General features: G+C 35.3%; 1 protein-coding gene across 2 annotated transcripts in view; it reads right to left on the reverse strand.

Annotated features, from left to right (window-relative positions):
* Positions 1 to 891: 891 nt before the first annotated feature.
* Positions 892 to 17,004, reverse strand: part of CMPK1 (cytidine/uridine monophosphate kinase 1) — a 31,788-nt gene continuing 15,675 nt past the window's right edge. The window contains exons 1-6 of one of the 2 annotated variants that reach the window (XM_077845042.1): positions 10,274 to 10,358; positions 8,704 to 8,850; positions 4,783 to 4,935; positions 3,441 to 3,517; positions 3,099 to 3,195; positions 892 to 1,980 (exon numbers count right to left, since the gene is read on the reverse strand). In XM_077845042.1, coding sequence (XP_077701168.1) covers positions 1,939 to 1,980; positions 3,099 to 3,195; positions 3,441 to 3,517; positions 4,783 to 4,935; positions 8,704 to 8,850; positions 10,274 to 10,348 — 591 coding nt within the window. In that variant the 5' untranslated portion in view covers positions 10,349 to 10,358 and the 3' untranslated portion in view covers positions 892 to 1,938. Of the gene's footprint in view, positions 1,981 to 3,098; positions 3,196 to 3,440; positions 3,518 to 4,782; positions 4,936 to 8,703; positions 8,851 to 10,273; positions 10,359 to 17,004 lie in introns of those variants that run through there. The other variant, XM_077845041.1, reaches the window with a different exon arrangement.

Here is a 17,004-nt window from a genome sequence, read left to right on the forward strand (position 1 = left end):
CAATATAAATAGATTCCATCTGATTAATTTCTTCATTTATTTGAGTAGGAATATTCTCAAAACCTTAGTCTTAAAAAAAAATAAAAAATAAATTAAAAATTAAAAATTAAAAAAAAAAACCCTTAGTCTTTACTTTTGCTTCACACTGCAGTTGTTTGATTAAACCACCAGCAAAGTCCCTCTGTACTGTATGGACTAAATCACTAGAAAAGAATTCATTACAATCCCTTCCAAGAAACCAAAATAATCTCAATACAAATTTTGGTGCTAATATTTTAGATTACTTACAGATCCTTTGTTTCCTAATGGCAAGTATGTTGAAAAATGTATCATTAATAATTTCATAATACACAAAGAAATAAACCTATTATAATGTAAAACAACCATAAATTGCCTTCACTATTCCCAATGACCTTATACTACTACTTTTTTTTTTTTTTTTTTTTTTTTTTTTTTAAAGTAAACGCTATGTCCAAAGTAGAGCTTGCACTCAGGACCGTAAGATCAAGAATCACGCATGCTCTACCACTGAGCCAGCCAGGTGCTCCTATTCCCAAAGACTTTAAATATAAAATCTAATTACACAAAGACAAAATTCCTTACCTGACTTAATCCTGTATACCAAATAGCATAAGTGCTAAAAATGAGAAACATTTTAATAAATTTCACATTAAGAACCTTGGAAATCACTCTGCATTAGTAATGGCAGAAAAAGATAAGAAAGGGGAAAACAAATTTCTCAGAGATTTTTTTAAAGGAAGAATGGATTTAAGGGAAAATTCCTTTGGACTCTATAACCTTTTTTTTTTTTTTTTTTTAATTCTGTGCCTTTCAATGCTTCAACATGATGCCTAAAAAGAATATACTAAATAAAAGTAGCCAAGAAGGAAATCAAACATTTATAAGATATATTTATTATTTTTCTGACCAAAGTGCAATGATTTTTAAATCTCCTTTAACAAATAACTGAAAAAAAAAAAGGATTCAAGAAAATAAAACACGAATGGGAAATTAACCACTAGTTGTTTTTTACTTCATACCAACCCTACATTTAGTCTAAAAAACAAACAAAAACACTCTGAATGAAGTGTTACTAAAATGCTAACCAAATCATTTACCATAAACCTAATACATGCACTTCAAGGTTCCACTGCTAGGAATTCTGTTAAGATCAGTTTAATCATTAATAACACTATATAATAGAGCATAGGAACACATGTCATTAGATGTGATCCTTGCCTCTTACCCTCAGACTTATGTCAGAATAAAGCTGACAACTCTGCCAGGCTCTGAACCCCCAGTGACCCCAACCCAATCCCTGGAAGCAAAGAAGATGCCCTGTCACACAACTTTGTATAAGTTGTAATAAAGCAAAGCCTAAGTTTTCTTACTTTTCTGTAGGAAATGGTCAGTTATTTGATAAATACTAAAACACTTCTAGGAATTCTTTTTATGAGTTTGTTTACCAAACACATTTTGCAAGAACTGACTACACAAAAAGTTCCTTTGGAATTTGGTCCACAAATTCACTTAACAGGTTGGAAATTTAAAACCTGCAAGAAAACGAGGAAGTGGGGAATCCCTAATCCTAACATGTTGTAATTATTAAAGGGATATACACACATACTAAAAAGTTTTGCTCACAGAAGGCACAAACTATAAAAGGGATATGCTTTTTGAGTAAAAACAAAGAACTAGCTGATATCCTTCTTTGTTTGGTGAGCACCATAGCTAAGATAAAATTAGACCCGAATTTACTCTCTACTCCTATAACCAAAAAAATCTAAGATAAAAAATTTAATTTGTCTTACTATATTCTTTCCAGCCATTAATTGAGATGTAATTATGAAAGATTAAAATTGCCTTAAAAAGGGGTTGTAATAGCAGCTATCAAAGCAATATTCAAGCATGATTTTGAGTTTCCTTTCAGGTTTAGAGTTAGCCTTCTTTGTCAAAAATCTTCACAACTTCATCAAAAACCTGTAAAGGACAAAAATAATAGTAATTTTAAAAGCAGGTATTATTAAAACACTATATGGCTAAGTTCCTGCTAAAAGGTCAATTTTTTAAATAAATTTTCAAGATGTATCATTAAAAAAATACTGTAATTCCTTGGTTTTATCTGTTTTACTTTACACAATGGCATATAATATCATAAATACATAATTGTGAACAACATACATTCAATTTTATTAGTGGTTTCAGGACAAAACAAACTTCTTGATCAGTAGCAATTATTTGATAAAATGTAAACTGAAGTAGCTTATTTTTCTACTTTTGATTCTAAAGCACTAAGTTCCCTGATGTATCACCTCACCTCTATGGGAAGGAGTAATGGATAAAAAACCAATAGAACTGGGGCTCAGTTGGTTAAACATCTGCCCTCAGCTCAGATCATGATCCTAGAGTCTTGGGGTCACTCCCTGCTCAGCAAGAGTCTGCTTCTCCCTGTCCCTCTCTCTTTCTCCCCTGCTCATGCTCACTATCTCTCTCAAATAAATACATAAAATCTTAAAAAAATAAAAAAAATAAAAAAATAAACCTAGAATTATGTGATAAACAAGAAAGGTCCAGAAAGAAAGACTCAGGGAGTCAAGGCGAGAGGAGTTGGATTAAGAGACACCAGAAAAAGCTGCTGGGCACTGAGGGCTTGCATAGCAGTTTAGAAATTATGGATTTTTGGAGGAGGTGAGAAGAGCTAGGTCTGGAAGACCTACTCCCCTGGAGCTCTGTGCTCTGTGATGATAAGTTGGAAGCAGCCTGGGGCCCTTGAGGGGCCCCATTCACATTAGATATTTTTAAAAATGAACATGGTCCAAATCACAGTTCTCAAAATGCCAATTTTCCAGTGCTTGAAAAAAGAGGTTTGGAATTAATAAACCATCCACTTCTTGTGAAGAACAAGTCTCAAGTTGTAAAATCTATTTTAGATGTTATTCAAAATGGAGAAAAAAAATCTCATTTTCCATTTTGTCTCCGGGGTCTTTAAAAGCAAACAAACTAATCTGCCATTTCTCTTTGTCTCCTGCCTACCTACCCCACCGCCCCCACTAAATCACATTTTTACTTGACTTTTAAGGCAAGCTAGGGATACTCACCTCGTCAACAGACTTAGAGGCATCTATTTTCTTGACTTTCCCCATTTCTTCATATAAGTCAATAATTGGCTTTGTTGATTGAAGATAGGTCTGAATTCTGCAAAAGCAGCAAATAATGCTCAAGATTCTAAGTACTCCCTCATTCTTCCCCAGGTTATAGGACTGCTCAGAGCACAACCCAGATCCAACCCAACCGACTCCCTTATCATCTTCTTAGACCAGACATTTTACATATTTAAGCATCCCATTTTTTTTTTCTGGGCAAATTGAGGCAGGTATTTAATCTGCTCCTCAAGTTCCAAACTGAGTCTGAGGTGGCAATGTGTAAATTCTGCAAAGTACCTCTTTTCCAAGCTCTCTCTGTTGTCATCACTTCTACCACTGCTCTTTCCCCTCTCAAGACATCGTTCAATACAGATCTAAAAAGAGAAATAAATAAAACAGTCGTTACAAAAAAAAAAAAAGATGTGAATTTGCTGTTCACATTTGCCATTCTTTTAACCTGAAAAGAGAAAAAAGTTTGAAGAGATTACAAAGAACCCGACATTAAAACTAATTTGTCTAATTCATTAATCAACATGCAAAGTCCTTTTAAATTTAAACATGTGGTTCAATTTATATAAACTAGGTTAAATAAGTACAGAGCATAATAAGAATTCATTCATGACTCAGTTTTTCCTGTGTACTTTTTTTTAAAACCGCAATAAAAAGAAGATCTGTATGTGTATGCTTCCATCTAGGATATATTATTAACTTATTAGGTATGAATTACATGCCTCAAACTTTGTTCCATTTTGCTTACTTTTTGATAATTCCATAAATATCCAAATATTTAAGAGTCAACATATTTGCATTTGAATAAAGTATCCCTTGTTAATCGTGAATAAACATTCCTTAGTTATAAAGCTGCGGTAACATTCTAAAGTTAACTTTGAAGAATAAGTGAAAACATATTTTTGGGAGTTGGAAAAAGAGTTACATTTTAAAACAACTCAAAGGCTGCAGTAAGTCTCTCCACCAGAGGCACATTTGCAATTCAACCCAAGAATAGCCAACTTCCTTCAAGGCAGTACTTTAGATTCTTATTCTTTCAGGCTGTTGGCATTAATTTAATGAAGTTATATTACAGCTGTCAAACAGTCAGGCCTTCTAATTAAATGATTCTGAGAAATTCATTTAGTTATTTAAAGGTATGTCTGGGTATGTTATTAGAAGTACCAGGAAGAAAAAAGGCTTTCCTGCTTTTCTCAAGATCATTTCACTCTTAGAAGAAAAATTAAACTTTTTTTTCCCAAACCAACCAAGCTATCTTACATGTTTCTTTTTTAGTTTTAATGTCGGGTTCTTTGTAATCTCTTCAAACTTTTTTCTCCCCGCAGGGAGCCTTCTTCTCCCTGAACCTATGTCTCTGCCTCTCTCTCTGTCTCTCATGAATAAATAAAGCCTTTAAAAAAACAAATACTTGTTATTTTGAAAATAAAGCAAATTTTAGGCCCACAAGATTGTTGATGCCAAATAGTTTTTAGTAGTGCAGCCTCAAGATAGTGCTGTTCCATCCATCCAATTTGCCAGTTCAAGTAATATTGTTGCCAATATAAAATGTAAATATAAAAGTCACTTTGTTTTTCTCTAATAGTGACCATCAGTTGCTTAAAGACCATGAGCAGATAAAGGTTTTCATTACCTCATTATTACAGTCAAAAAACAGAACAAAAGACACATCTGCTTTCCCATCCATGGTCTTATTCCAACCTTGAAGGTTGTCTTGATTTCTTGGAAACCCATCAATCAAGAATTTATTCTTCTGAGCATTGGCAGCCATTGTCTGATCCATTTCCTAAAAGAAAAGGAAGATTCAGGTTCAACACATTAACGAAATCCAATTTCTTAAGCCGGGTGAGGGAGATATAAGTATTTTGTTATTATTATTATTCCTTAAATCATCAGTAAAGAGTGGAGGGCGCATAGAAGAAAAAAGACTTAAAGGAAATAATCCAATATACATATACATACACATACAATGTTTTTTTCTGCAGTTTCTAAATTTTTTACAGTAAGCATTTATTACTTTCACATATACATTCACAAAGTTATGAATAGCAGAAAGAAAAAAAAATAAGCATTAACCAGTACCTTTGCTCCAGCTACTAGAGACCCCATCTTGCCTTCCCCTCTCCCCTCCCAAATCATTTTGCTATAGGAAGAAGTATGCTGCTTCTGCAGGCATTCAGATTCTCCGCAATAATTCAAGTCCAATTGCACAAAGCTTTGGACAAATATAAAGAGACTGCAAGCATTAATTATTAGCATAAAAGTTAATACATTTTTGACTGAAGCTAATTAAATTTTAAATGCCACTGGCTACCCCAAAACACAGGTAGCAGAGGAAAGAATACAAGCAAGGAAGACAGCAAGAGTAGCATGCTTCACCATTCCTAGCCAAAGTCTGAGACCGGAATGTTGAAATATGTGAATGGGAGGTGCAGGTCCCTAGTTTCCAAATCTTCACCACTGCCAGCCACCATGGGGTATGCACTGATGCAGAACTCTGACCAATTCTGGAGCAACCTCTATTCCAAAGCACATCAACATCCAGTCCCCTCAGTGCTCAAACTGCTCCTTGTTTCTCACGAAGAACAAAGGCTGTCAGGTCCTCTAATTCCTTTATCTAAGAGTTGGCTTTATCCCAGCATTTGCTTCTCCAATATCCTCTAGTAATACAAAACTTTCACAGAATATTTCTGAGCCCCTGCTACAGCATTTCTACCCTGATTATGACAGAGGAAGATATCTGAAGAGGTGTGCTACTCACTCAACATACATTTATTCAAGGCCTAATTACCAGGGAACATGAACAGTAACATGGCTCTTGGGAGGCTCACGGTTCAGCAGGTAACAATTACATGTAAGTAAATGTGCTAAGTTCTATGAGGACATAGGAAAAGATGCAATGATAAGACAACAAAATAAAGCACAAATTACCAGGGAAACTGCCCAAGAGAGCTTTATCAGAGAAATGGCAGTGGAGCTAAGTCCTAAATAGCAAAGTGGCAAGCAGATGGGAGTCAAGGTACTCCAGATGATGTAAACTGGATATATAAAGGCTCAGAAATGAGAAAGCATAACAATTTTAATGAATCTGAAGTAAGCTGAGAAAACTGAATATTAAGACACACACAGAGTGGTGAAAGATAGGACTAGAAAGTAGGTAGGGGTAAGATTAATGAAGAACTTATTACACCACACTAAGGAACTGCTCTTTATTCTGGAAGCAACAAAGGATTGCTAAGGAATTTTAAGCAAATATGCTTATATCACCTTCTGGAAAAAAATCACCCTGACTAGGGTGCTTGGGTGGCTCAGTCTGTTGAGCATGGACTCTGGATTTCAGCTCAGGTCGTGATCTCAGGTTTGTGAGATGGAGCCGTGTGACAGGCTTTGTGATGGGCTCTGCAGTCTGCTTGAGATTCTCTCTCTCCCTCCTGCTCTGCCCCACTCCCCTGCTCACACTCACTCTCTAGCTCTAAAAAAAAAAAAAAAAATCACCCTGATTGCAACATGAAGGATGAATTAGAAGGGGTAAGCATGGATTAAAGGCAAAAAGATTCATGAGGAGGCTCTAGTGATGGTCAAGGTAAGGAAAAGAGGATCTGAACTAAGGTGACAGTGGTAAAGGAGAAAAAAAAAGACTATATCAAAGACAGTTAAGAGGAAGATAATTGAAAGGTTTGTTCACTGAATTTGGGAAATTGAAGAAGTGGAAAATACAAGATGGCTGGCTCCGAGATTTCAGATTTGGGCACAAATGGTAGAACCATTAACCAGGAAAGGAGATAAAGGGTGATTACATTTCATTTCATTTTTTTATTTAATTTTTTAAATTTTTATTTACTTATTCAAGAGAGAGAGAGAGACAGACAGGCAGAGGGAAAAGCAGGCTCCATTCAGATAGCCCGACGTGGGACTCGATCCCAGGTCTCCAGGATCAGGCCCTGGGCTGAAGGCGGCACTAAACTGCTGAGCCACCCAGACTGCCCGGGTGATTACATTTTAGATGATACACTGATACACTGAGACAGTTGCCAAATATTCAGATGGATATCTAATCGGTCTGGAGTTCAGAAAAAAAGTTGTGTCTAGAGCTATAGATTTTAGCATTTATTAGTATAATGAAAGCCTTGGACATGGCTAAAACCATCCAGCATGAAATACATAAAAGGAGAAGAGGACTATGGATAAAACCCTGAGAACATCATGGTTTAGGAAACTTGCAAGGAGATGTAAAAAACAATAGCCATTGAAATAGGAAAGAATCAAGAAAAACAGTGTCACAGAGAACAAAGAAGTTTCAAAAAGACAGTGAATAAAGTTAAGTACTATAAGAAAAATGACCAAAGGGGTGTGAGAGTGGCTGAGTCCATTAAGTGTCTGCCTTCAGCTCAAGTCATGATCCTGAGGTCCTGGGACCGAGCCCTATATTGGGCTCCCTGCTCAGTGGGGAGTCTGCTTCTCCCTCCCCTACTCCTGGCTCTCTCTAACAAATAAATTCTTTTTTAAAAAAGAGAAAAATAATGAAAAATATCCCCTAGATTTGATAAGGAAGATCACTGCTAACAATAGCAAGAATAGTTTCAATGAAGATGGAAGTAGAACCTGACCACAGAGGGCTGAAGAGCAGAACGTGAAAAAGTAAAATGTGACCACTTTTTCACAATACTGAGTGATAAAGTGGAGACAAGGCATTTAATCCAGAGAATAGGGAGAGAGGATATATTCTGAAATGGAAGCAGGTTATTCCAATCTCTGAAACAAAAGGTAAGAATGTGTGTAAATGAGCCACTCTTCCACCTCAAGTTTCTGTGATTCCATCCAGGTGCTCATATGTATCTCTTTTCCACTAGGTTTCAACTATTTCTTGGCTGTTTTCACTCCTGCATTTCTCCTTTACTGTTTCTTATATGTCAAAATACCTGTTAATGTCTAGTCTTGGAAATCTATAGTGGAGAGTTACCATGTACATGCAAGATATCTGTTTTTAAGATGAGACATATTTAAATTTGCTAGCTGTTGATCTCCATATTTCATACTGAAGATGGTGACATATTCACCACAAAAGGAAACATCAAAATTGAGAAAACAGCAACAATAGCAGGGTCATGGGAAAAAGGGAGAAAGGGAAGAGAGGAAGGAAAGGAGGGAGGGAAGAAAGAAAGCTTACAGCTTACAAGAAAACAGAAAAGGGAAAAGTGAGGGGGAGGAGGAGAAGGAGGAAGGAAAAGAAAAAGGAAGAATAGAAATGCAAGTGAGACACTGCACACTGGGGAAGAGTTGAGGACACGTACGTAGATGTGAAGTTGAGCTAGCTGATCCTAGATCAAGGTAGAGAATGCTTGCTACTGTCTAATTTCTTCCCAGGTAAAAGTAGAATGTCCAGTAGTGCTATTCCCAAAAAGCATGACCACCTACCACAAGCAAGAAATTTATTACTCTCATTTTTTTCCATTACTCAAAGAAAAGGTAGAATTTTAAAAAAAGAAAAAGAAAAGATAGAATTAGTTTCTCATTTCCATGCTGGTTTAAATTGGCTGGCATTCACACTCCTTACCCTCTTTAACAAACTGATGGTTATCTCAACTGGCACAATCTTTCCATCTTTAATGTACTTTTCAATGAGTTCACCATACTGTGAAGCTGGGTTCTTCCTTTCATCACGAAGAAGTTCTCCTGCAGAAAGGTGTGTGTAGCCATATTTCTGAAAGGAACAACACATAGGAGGAAAAATCAGAATATATTCAACTCAGGGGCACCTGGGTGACTCAGTCAGTTGAGCATCCAGCTCTTGATTTTGGCTCAGATCATAATCTTGGATTGAGCCATGCATCTGGATGTGCACTAAGTCTGGAGTCTGCTTGTCCCTCTCCTTCTGCTCCTCCCCCACCTTGCTCTCTCTCTAATAAATAAATTTTAAAAATAATAATGAAATCCAGTAGTAGGACTATCAATTTTTTCCTTCATGTTAATTTCTAGTCTAATTTTTCTACAATAAACAAGCTTTGCTTATATATTTAAAAAATAATTTTAAAAATTGAGATTTCATATAATCAAGTTTGCTTAAAAAACATACTCAACCTGGTAGGACATGGTAGCTATAACAGTAACATACCATGAAATCATCCCAAAATTTATGTAACTATTCAAGGCATAAACATTTCATTATAATCCTTCATAAACACAATCAAAACTTAAATGTCATTAATAATGTCTAGAGAAATGCCTAACAAAAAACTATACAATTCAGGGGGGAAAAAAATCTTACCACTGTTGGTTATACCTACCTTCTGTAAGATCTCTGCTTCCCTTCCCTAAACTTAAGACATCCTAACTAAACTCATCAGCACTTATACTAACCCTTTTCTGGTTTGTTCCCTTTCTCAGTAAATAGCACAAGTCCAACCTCCTCCACAAAATTAACTTTCCTGGGATCCCTGGGTGGCTCAGCGGTTTAGCGCCTGCCTTTGGCCCAGGGCGTGATCCTGGAGTGCCAGGATAGAGTCTCACGTCAGGCTCCCTGCATGGAGCCTACTTCTCCCTCTACCTGTGTCTCTGCCTCTCTCTCTCTCTCTCTCTCTGTCTTTCATGAATAAATAAATAAAATCTTAAAAAAATAAATTAACTTTCCTGACCACTTTCTGGAGAGTGGTCACATAACCAAATAGCGTTTTCAAGTATCACTGTCTCTCTACCTAGACCAGTACCTTCCTTACCCCTCTTAAAAGTCCATCTTCTCTTCCTCTAGTTGCAACTAGAGGTCTCATCATAAAATAGGAATACAGAGACCTATTTTATAAAAGTTAGTGGTGATGACTAAATGAGATAACGTGTGTAAGTTTCCTACCAAAGAGCCTGACACATAGTAGAAGTCCTCAACTACCTCTTTGCCATTATGATGATACTTATCTTAAACAACCAAGAAGCATTTTTTATATTATATGTATATATACCGTTTTTATACTATACACACACACACACACACACACACGAATATACACTCACTTTAATGGTTTTCATGGAAAGACCAATCAAAGGGCTTAAATGAAATAATAGATATGAATAGCCTATGAAAGGTGAGTAGTATATTATTATGATTGTGATGATCATTATTATGTAGGACTTACAAATGATGCATTAGGTCGGGGTATAGGGTAATAGCTGACTAAGTCAGATAAGATGCTGTAGTGTTGCGCTGCCATTTTCCCATGACTAGAATGAGAAAACAATGCAGATCTAAGAAATAATTCTGAATAATGAAAAGCTTTTTCCTCATCATGAACATACACATTCCATTTATCAAAAGAACTATAAAATCTATTTTTAAAACGTTTCTGGGGTGCCTGGGTGTCTCAGTCAGGTAAGCCAAGGACTCCTGATTTCACCTCGTCATGATCTCAAAGTTGCAAGACTACCCCGCCAAGTGGAGCTCCATGCTCAGTGGGGAGTCTGCTTCTCCCTCTCACTTTGCCCCTCTCCCCACTTGCTAGTATACTCTCTCTCAAATAAAATCTTTAAAAAATTTTTTTAATAAATAAGTAAATAAAAAAACACTTAATATTTTAAAAAATACACTTTTATTCTCAAATATCAGTGCACTCAGAACTATATTCAATTTTCAGTTACAACAATCATTTCACCCCAAATTTTAAAAACTTCCTAAATGGGTTTATCTCATTCATATTTAGGTATATAATAAATATTTAATATCTTAAATTTATCTTTAATTTCAACATTAAGATTTGAGGAAGCCCACATTCCCATCTCCCTTTTAAAGTAGAATGTTTCAATTGCACAGTTCATAAAAATTCTCAATTACCCAGATTATGGTGAGTCTTCTTTTTTTAGATGCAGAAGGCATATATTCCTTACCCCTTTTTCTATTTCTAAACATCGTTAGCTAAAAGTAAGCTAGCAGTAAGGTAGTCAGCAAAGGAAAACAAACTCTAAATAGTTTACTTGCTGACTAAAACTGGGCATAAAGTTGGATGAGAATAAACAAAATTACAGTGTCACTTGTGTCTCTTAGTCATATAGCCCCTTCCATTAGAATAATCAAAAGTGGATTTAGTTGTTGAAATAGTCTTAAAAAAAAAAAAACCCTCCCATCGCTTACAGAAAATGGAATACAAAATGTTTAATTATTTAAACTGTTATTCTAAAATTATTTCCACACCACACCATTTTTAAATGCCTACTTTGATCACCAAGCATAAGGAAACTTCTGAAAGATGGGTGTAGAAAAGACTATAAAAAATGAGGCGTGACCCACTCTCCCACTTACTACTACAATTTTCAAAAAGCATTTTGCAACTAGTGTCCATAAAATTTTATAGCAGCTCCATTTCCTACAACTTATTTTGTTTCCTGCTTGGAAGTCTATGCTTGCTGGATGTTCTCATCTGGTCTAGAGATTATAGCATATGGTAATATTGAATAAATGTAAAGACAAACAGTACTAAACAATGGCAAATGCTTAGTGAAGCACCAACCACACAGACTGCTCTGTACGAATTGCCTCTGCTGCATGAACAACATACATTTAGAAGCCCAGCTAGTAATTTAGAAATTAGTACATACGGTGTTGGTTTCCTGACATTGAAGTGCTCAAATTTCCAAGCTTTATATTGCATTAAAATGGGTTTTGGCATATCACTTTTTTAAAAGAGACACTAGTTGTAAACTGTAGAGGTATACAAATGATATTTTAAAAAATAATTGCACACAGTTTGTCAAAAAGAAAGAAAACAACCTTAACTGCAAAGTCAAAGGAAACAAGGAATTTAAATAACTGTAACCATGTCAGATCTAAACATGTGTCTTCCTCTTTCTCATCCATATCCCATTTTTAAAAATCCTCTATTTACTGCTTTTTTATACTATATTTTTAAGGATTTTGCTGAAGCTTTCCTCTTACCACAGAGTTTCTACAACAAAAAAGCAACTATTACTTACACACTAGCTATTATGGTATTTTAATAACAGCTAGACTTTAGGCAGCATGTTTTTAAAGCATTCTGTTGTCATTAAATAGTCACTGATGCCAATTTTGAGGAAAGCAAGAATGGCTATTCCCCAGGCTTAACCAAAACTTTTTCACATTCTCTGAAATTTCCTAGCAATTAAAACCTAGTGGGTCACTAACTGCGATCTTAAGAGCAACATTCAAAACCACAGCAGGTTATAAATACTATAAACTACAATAAATACAATTACAAGCTACCATTCAACTAAAAATAGTTTTCAAGTGACAAATGTATAAAAATTCATTTAGAGTAATGGTCTGAGCTTTTTACTTTCATTTTCTCCGTTGAGAAACTGAAAAACAACTCAATCAATTTTTATAAACCACATACTAAAATCTGGAGGGAGAAAAAAAGCACCATGTTCTCAATAAGGATAGAATGGCACTCGATTTTTACTACAACTAGGCAAATGTTGACTATTTTATAGTATTAAATCTCTAGTCATCTTGATGGGACTTCTCTCACTTATCAGCAATCGTCTTTCCTTCTTTCTTAATTTAAGTAATGTGGTTCTATGTGAACAAAATCAATAAAAACAACCAAAAACAAAACAACAACCTCATAAAAGAGTTCAAGGTAAAAATGATGCATAAATGGCAAGTCCTTGGAAGCGAGTAGAGATCCAGCTGCTGGATACCTCCTCTAGTTAGTGTGGCAATTAGAAAGTATATGGGGCTGCTTCTGAGCTTCATAAGAAAGGACACATAGCAGATATATTAAGTATAAATAGATTTTTAATGCAACTGTGTGCATTAAAATTATTGAATGTCCTTTAAAATAGTGGATGTATCTATGAAGCATTTAAGACTAAGTTTATTTTGCATTCCCTAAAGATTAATGAACCCTAAAATCTAAATTTTGGTTATATACTGTCAACAATGCGCCAACAGAATACCCAGAAATGCTGCAAGGACTATCCAGAGTCATCCAGATTCACCAGTCTGGTGCTTGTTGCAAACAACAGCTTTAGAGTCTACAGCCTCCCAGCAACATTTTATAAAAGCCTACCATTCACTTCAAAGGCATTTCCAATAGAACTTTTTCCAATTACTCTAAATGAGATGTCTGGTAAGGACCTTCCAAGAACAGAATCCACCAGTCTTCGGGAACTTACATTATTTTGAAGGTAAAAACCACTACACGGTGCTCAGATGCTGAAAACTGGTCAAATATTTAAGGTTCCCTCCAGTTTCATCCACAGGAAGTTTGAAAAAGGGTATTTTCTATAATCAGCATTAAAGAAAGATCAGTATTAAAAGAAAAACAAAAGATTATCCAGTGTGAGAAAAGTTGAGTGTAATAGCTAACTTAAGTTGCTTAGTGGATTTCCGATCTCATTTTTAGTTTGTTCTCACTGTATTTTCAAATATATGCACTACATTTCACCATGCCTATTTAATTGCAAATCTACATATTAACTATAAGCTATGGAAGTTACAACAGAGCTAAACCTTTTCTTAAGCAAAAAGCTTTAGCAGACAGATTTTAAATTAACATGAAATGTGCTTTTTTCTAATTAAAGAGTGATATTTTAAAAATTTATATTTTGAAAAAAAAATTTATATTTTGAAAAGAAGAGGGATATAATCCATTCAACTGCACACAATTATAACATTAAACATTTTCCTCAATGTTTTGCTCTTCATATAAGAAAACCTAAATTCAGGCAATACTTGGAATTTATTCTGAATCCATAAATATTTATTTATTTACATTTAGACATTAGGGAGTATCTATGAAGTGCCAGGTAGCATTTCAGGAGAGGTAAACAGGATGTAACAGTGACCTACATATAGAAAGTGACCAGAGCCTACTATTAAATAATAAGGCAATTCTTTATACTTGCATTAACTTTTCTTAAGGAATTCAGTCTTTACCAGCACCATCTGCTTGGGGAAGAAGCTGATTCTTCAGAGGTGGGGCAAAAAGAACAATAAATAAAACAAAGCAAAGGTGAGTTAGAAACCACCCAATACTCTCTGCCCACTTGTGTAATCCTGTATATTCCTCCAACAGTTTGCAGAAGGCTCTCAGATAACGGAGGATGTGAGTACCTGATTTACATACCAAATGGCCCTTATAGCAACTGTAAATTGGAATTTTCACACTTCAACTTCATTCCAGTTGGTCATTTCCAGTATTTCTCTTTTAATTCATCTCACTCATTCTTAATCAATCTGTACTCCTTACATTAGAAAGGAATGGAAAATGGTCAAAGATGAAGACTAGGCCCAGAAACCTCTTGAGATTCCAGAAGCTCAGAAGCATAATTTGAAAACTTCCAACATTAATGGACAGGCACAGAGGTCTTGTTAATGTTAGGAAACATTCTCTGATCTTGTTAATTGAATGATCAGTTCGTACACTGTAAGGCCTACAAGCTACACACTCATATCACTACAACCCAAGTATTGTTGCAGGTGGCCTAAGAGCCTAGAGTTCAGTTAATTCATTTCCTGTGAGAACACTTGGAGGACATGTATCAAACCACTCAGATAAAGAGCCCTTGCCTCTATTTCACCTTAGAAAAGAGAGGTTTTTAAAATAGTAAGCAGACCTAGTTGTACTTGTTTCTTATTTTTTAAAAAGCAAGTAACATTAAAATCAGAATATCATTTACCTAAAGAATACCAAAAATAACAAAGTCACCCTAAGAGACAAAAATGCTTGAGACTACAATTTGTAAAAAGCCTCATCACAAAAGAGCCACAACATTTTAATAGCTCAGGTTCTCTGTAACAGCTAGCATGTATTTGGATTTACGAATCAACTCTTGAGTAAAATGCGCAAAGGATACCAAATTCTGAATTCAGTAATGTATACAAGCATAGCATTTTAAGTATCTGCAAAATTATCGAACTAACGGAGAAATACACTTAGAGAAATAGAATTCAGCAAGAACCACAAGAACACAGAACCTTGCATGAAATCACATCCTCAGAAAACTGAACGTTTGTAAAAGTTAAGGGATCAAGTCTTAAAACTGAACTCTGTTCACAACCCTGTGTGACACTGGAAAATTTATGTTACCTTTCTTAGATCTCAGCTTCTTCATTTATAAACAGAATTAATATCTATACTATCAGAAATAATATCTATACTATGCATCAGCTACAGCAAAGTATCGATATTAGCTATTACAACTAGAGGCAACTCCTTAAGAACATACTTCTAAAAACATGGTCTATACTGCTGGATTTAAGACCTACTATGAGACCTGCTAACTTCAGGGAGAAGCTAGACAAACATATTCAGGTTATTCCTGAAGCAAAGGCCAAAATAATCAGCGGCTAACCTACAAATTACATACCAATTAAGGAAAAGATCTACCAAACCGGCTCAACAGCATACAAATGTACACAAGAAAGGAGCAAAGTCAATAAATAACTACAGAGCAAGTATAGTATAACAAATGACAATCCAACCCACTATGCAAATAGTCTCAAAGGCAGAGGCTCCAAAAATTGGCATCAGAGATGTATTTGAATACATTTAAAAATTTATGAGAACCAACAGGAATTTATCTTGCTTATAAACAAATAGATCAATATCTTACCAATCAACTAGCAATGACTAATTAGAAAATATACATTTTAAAAGGTCTTATTCAAAACAGCAATAAAAACAAATTTAGGATTATACCTAAGACTAACGTACAAAAATTATATAAAGAAATTAGAAATCCTTAAAACCACTATCATAAAAAAAAAAAACACTGGCATCTGGCTGACTCAACCGGAAGGGAGTATGATTCTTGATCGCGGGGTCATAAGCTCAAGCCCCACAATGGGCAGAGTTTACTTAAAAAAATAAATATTTTTAAAAAATAAGTAAAAAGAAGGCATTCTGTCCGTGTTCCTGAATAGAAAGATGCAATACTGTAAATATTTTAAAATTCCACAAGTTAATCTGAATTTATTGCAACTTCAATCAAAATTCAATTGGAATTAATTTTTTAATTAATGAACTGATTCTCAAGTTTATCTGTGTGTGTGTGTGTGTATATATATATGTATATATATATATATATATTTTATGATAGAGAGAGAGAGAGAGAGAGGCAGAGACACAGGCAGAGGGAGAAGCAGGCTCCATGCACCGGGAGCCCGACGTGGGACCCAATCCCGGGTCTCCAGGATCGCGCCCTGGGCCAAAGGCAGGCGCTAAACCGCTGCGCCATCCAGGGATCCCTATCAGACAGTATAAATGTGAAAGGAGAATGGCCAAACCTGAAAATAATTTTAACAACTAGAAGTGGGAACTTGTCTTACCATGTGGCATTAAATATTATAAAATTATAATAATTAAAACAGTAGGACACTAGTATAAAAATAGGCAAACAGAACAATGAAAGTCAACAGTCCAGAAACAGACCCAAGTGTAAATGGGAACTCAATAAGTAATAGACTTAGCATTTAAAAATCAGTAAGAGGAGTACCTGGCTGGCTCAGTCAGTAGAGCATACAACTTGATCTTACGGTCGTGAGTTTGAGCACCACATTGGGCATAGAGATTACTTAAAAAAAAAAAAAAAAAAGTTTAAATAAATTTAAATGAAATTAAAAATCAAAGAGGAAAAGATTATCTATTAAATGATACTTGTGCAACTAGTTACCCACCTGGGAAAAAATTAAATCAGATTCCTACATCAAACTATATGTAAAACTAAAACAAAAACCCTATGACAGTATTAGAGAAAAATAATGTGCACCACTATTGCATCTCTGGCTCGGGTAGTGATCCCAGGGTCCTGGGATTGAGTCCCACATCAGGCTCTCCACAGGGAACCTCCTTCTCCCTCTGCCTATGTCTCTGCCTCTCTCTGTCTCTCA

This window comes from Canis aureus, chromosome 13, assembly GCF_053574225.1.
Source record: "Canis aureus isolate CA01 chromosome 13, VMU_Caureus_v.1.0, whole genome shotgun sequence".
Taxonomy (NCBI): domain Eukaryota; kingdom Metazoa; phylum Chordata; class Mammalia; order Carnivora; family Canidae; genus Canis; species Canis aureus.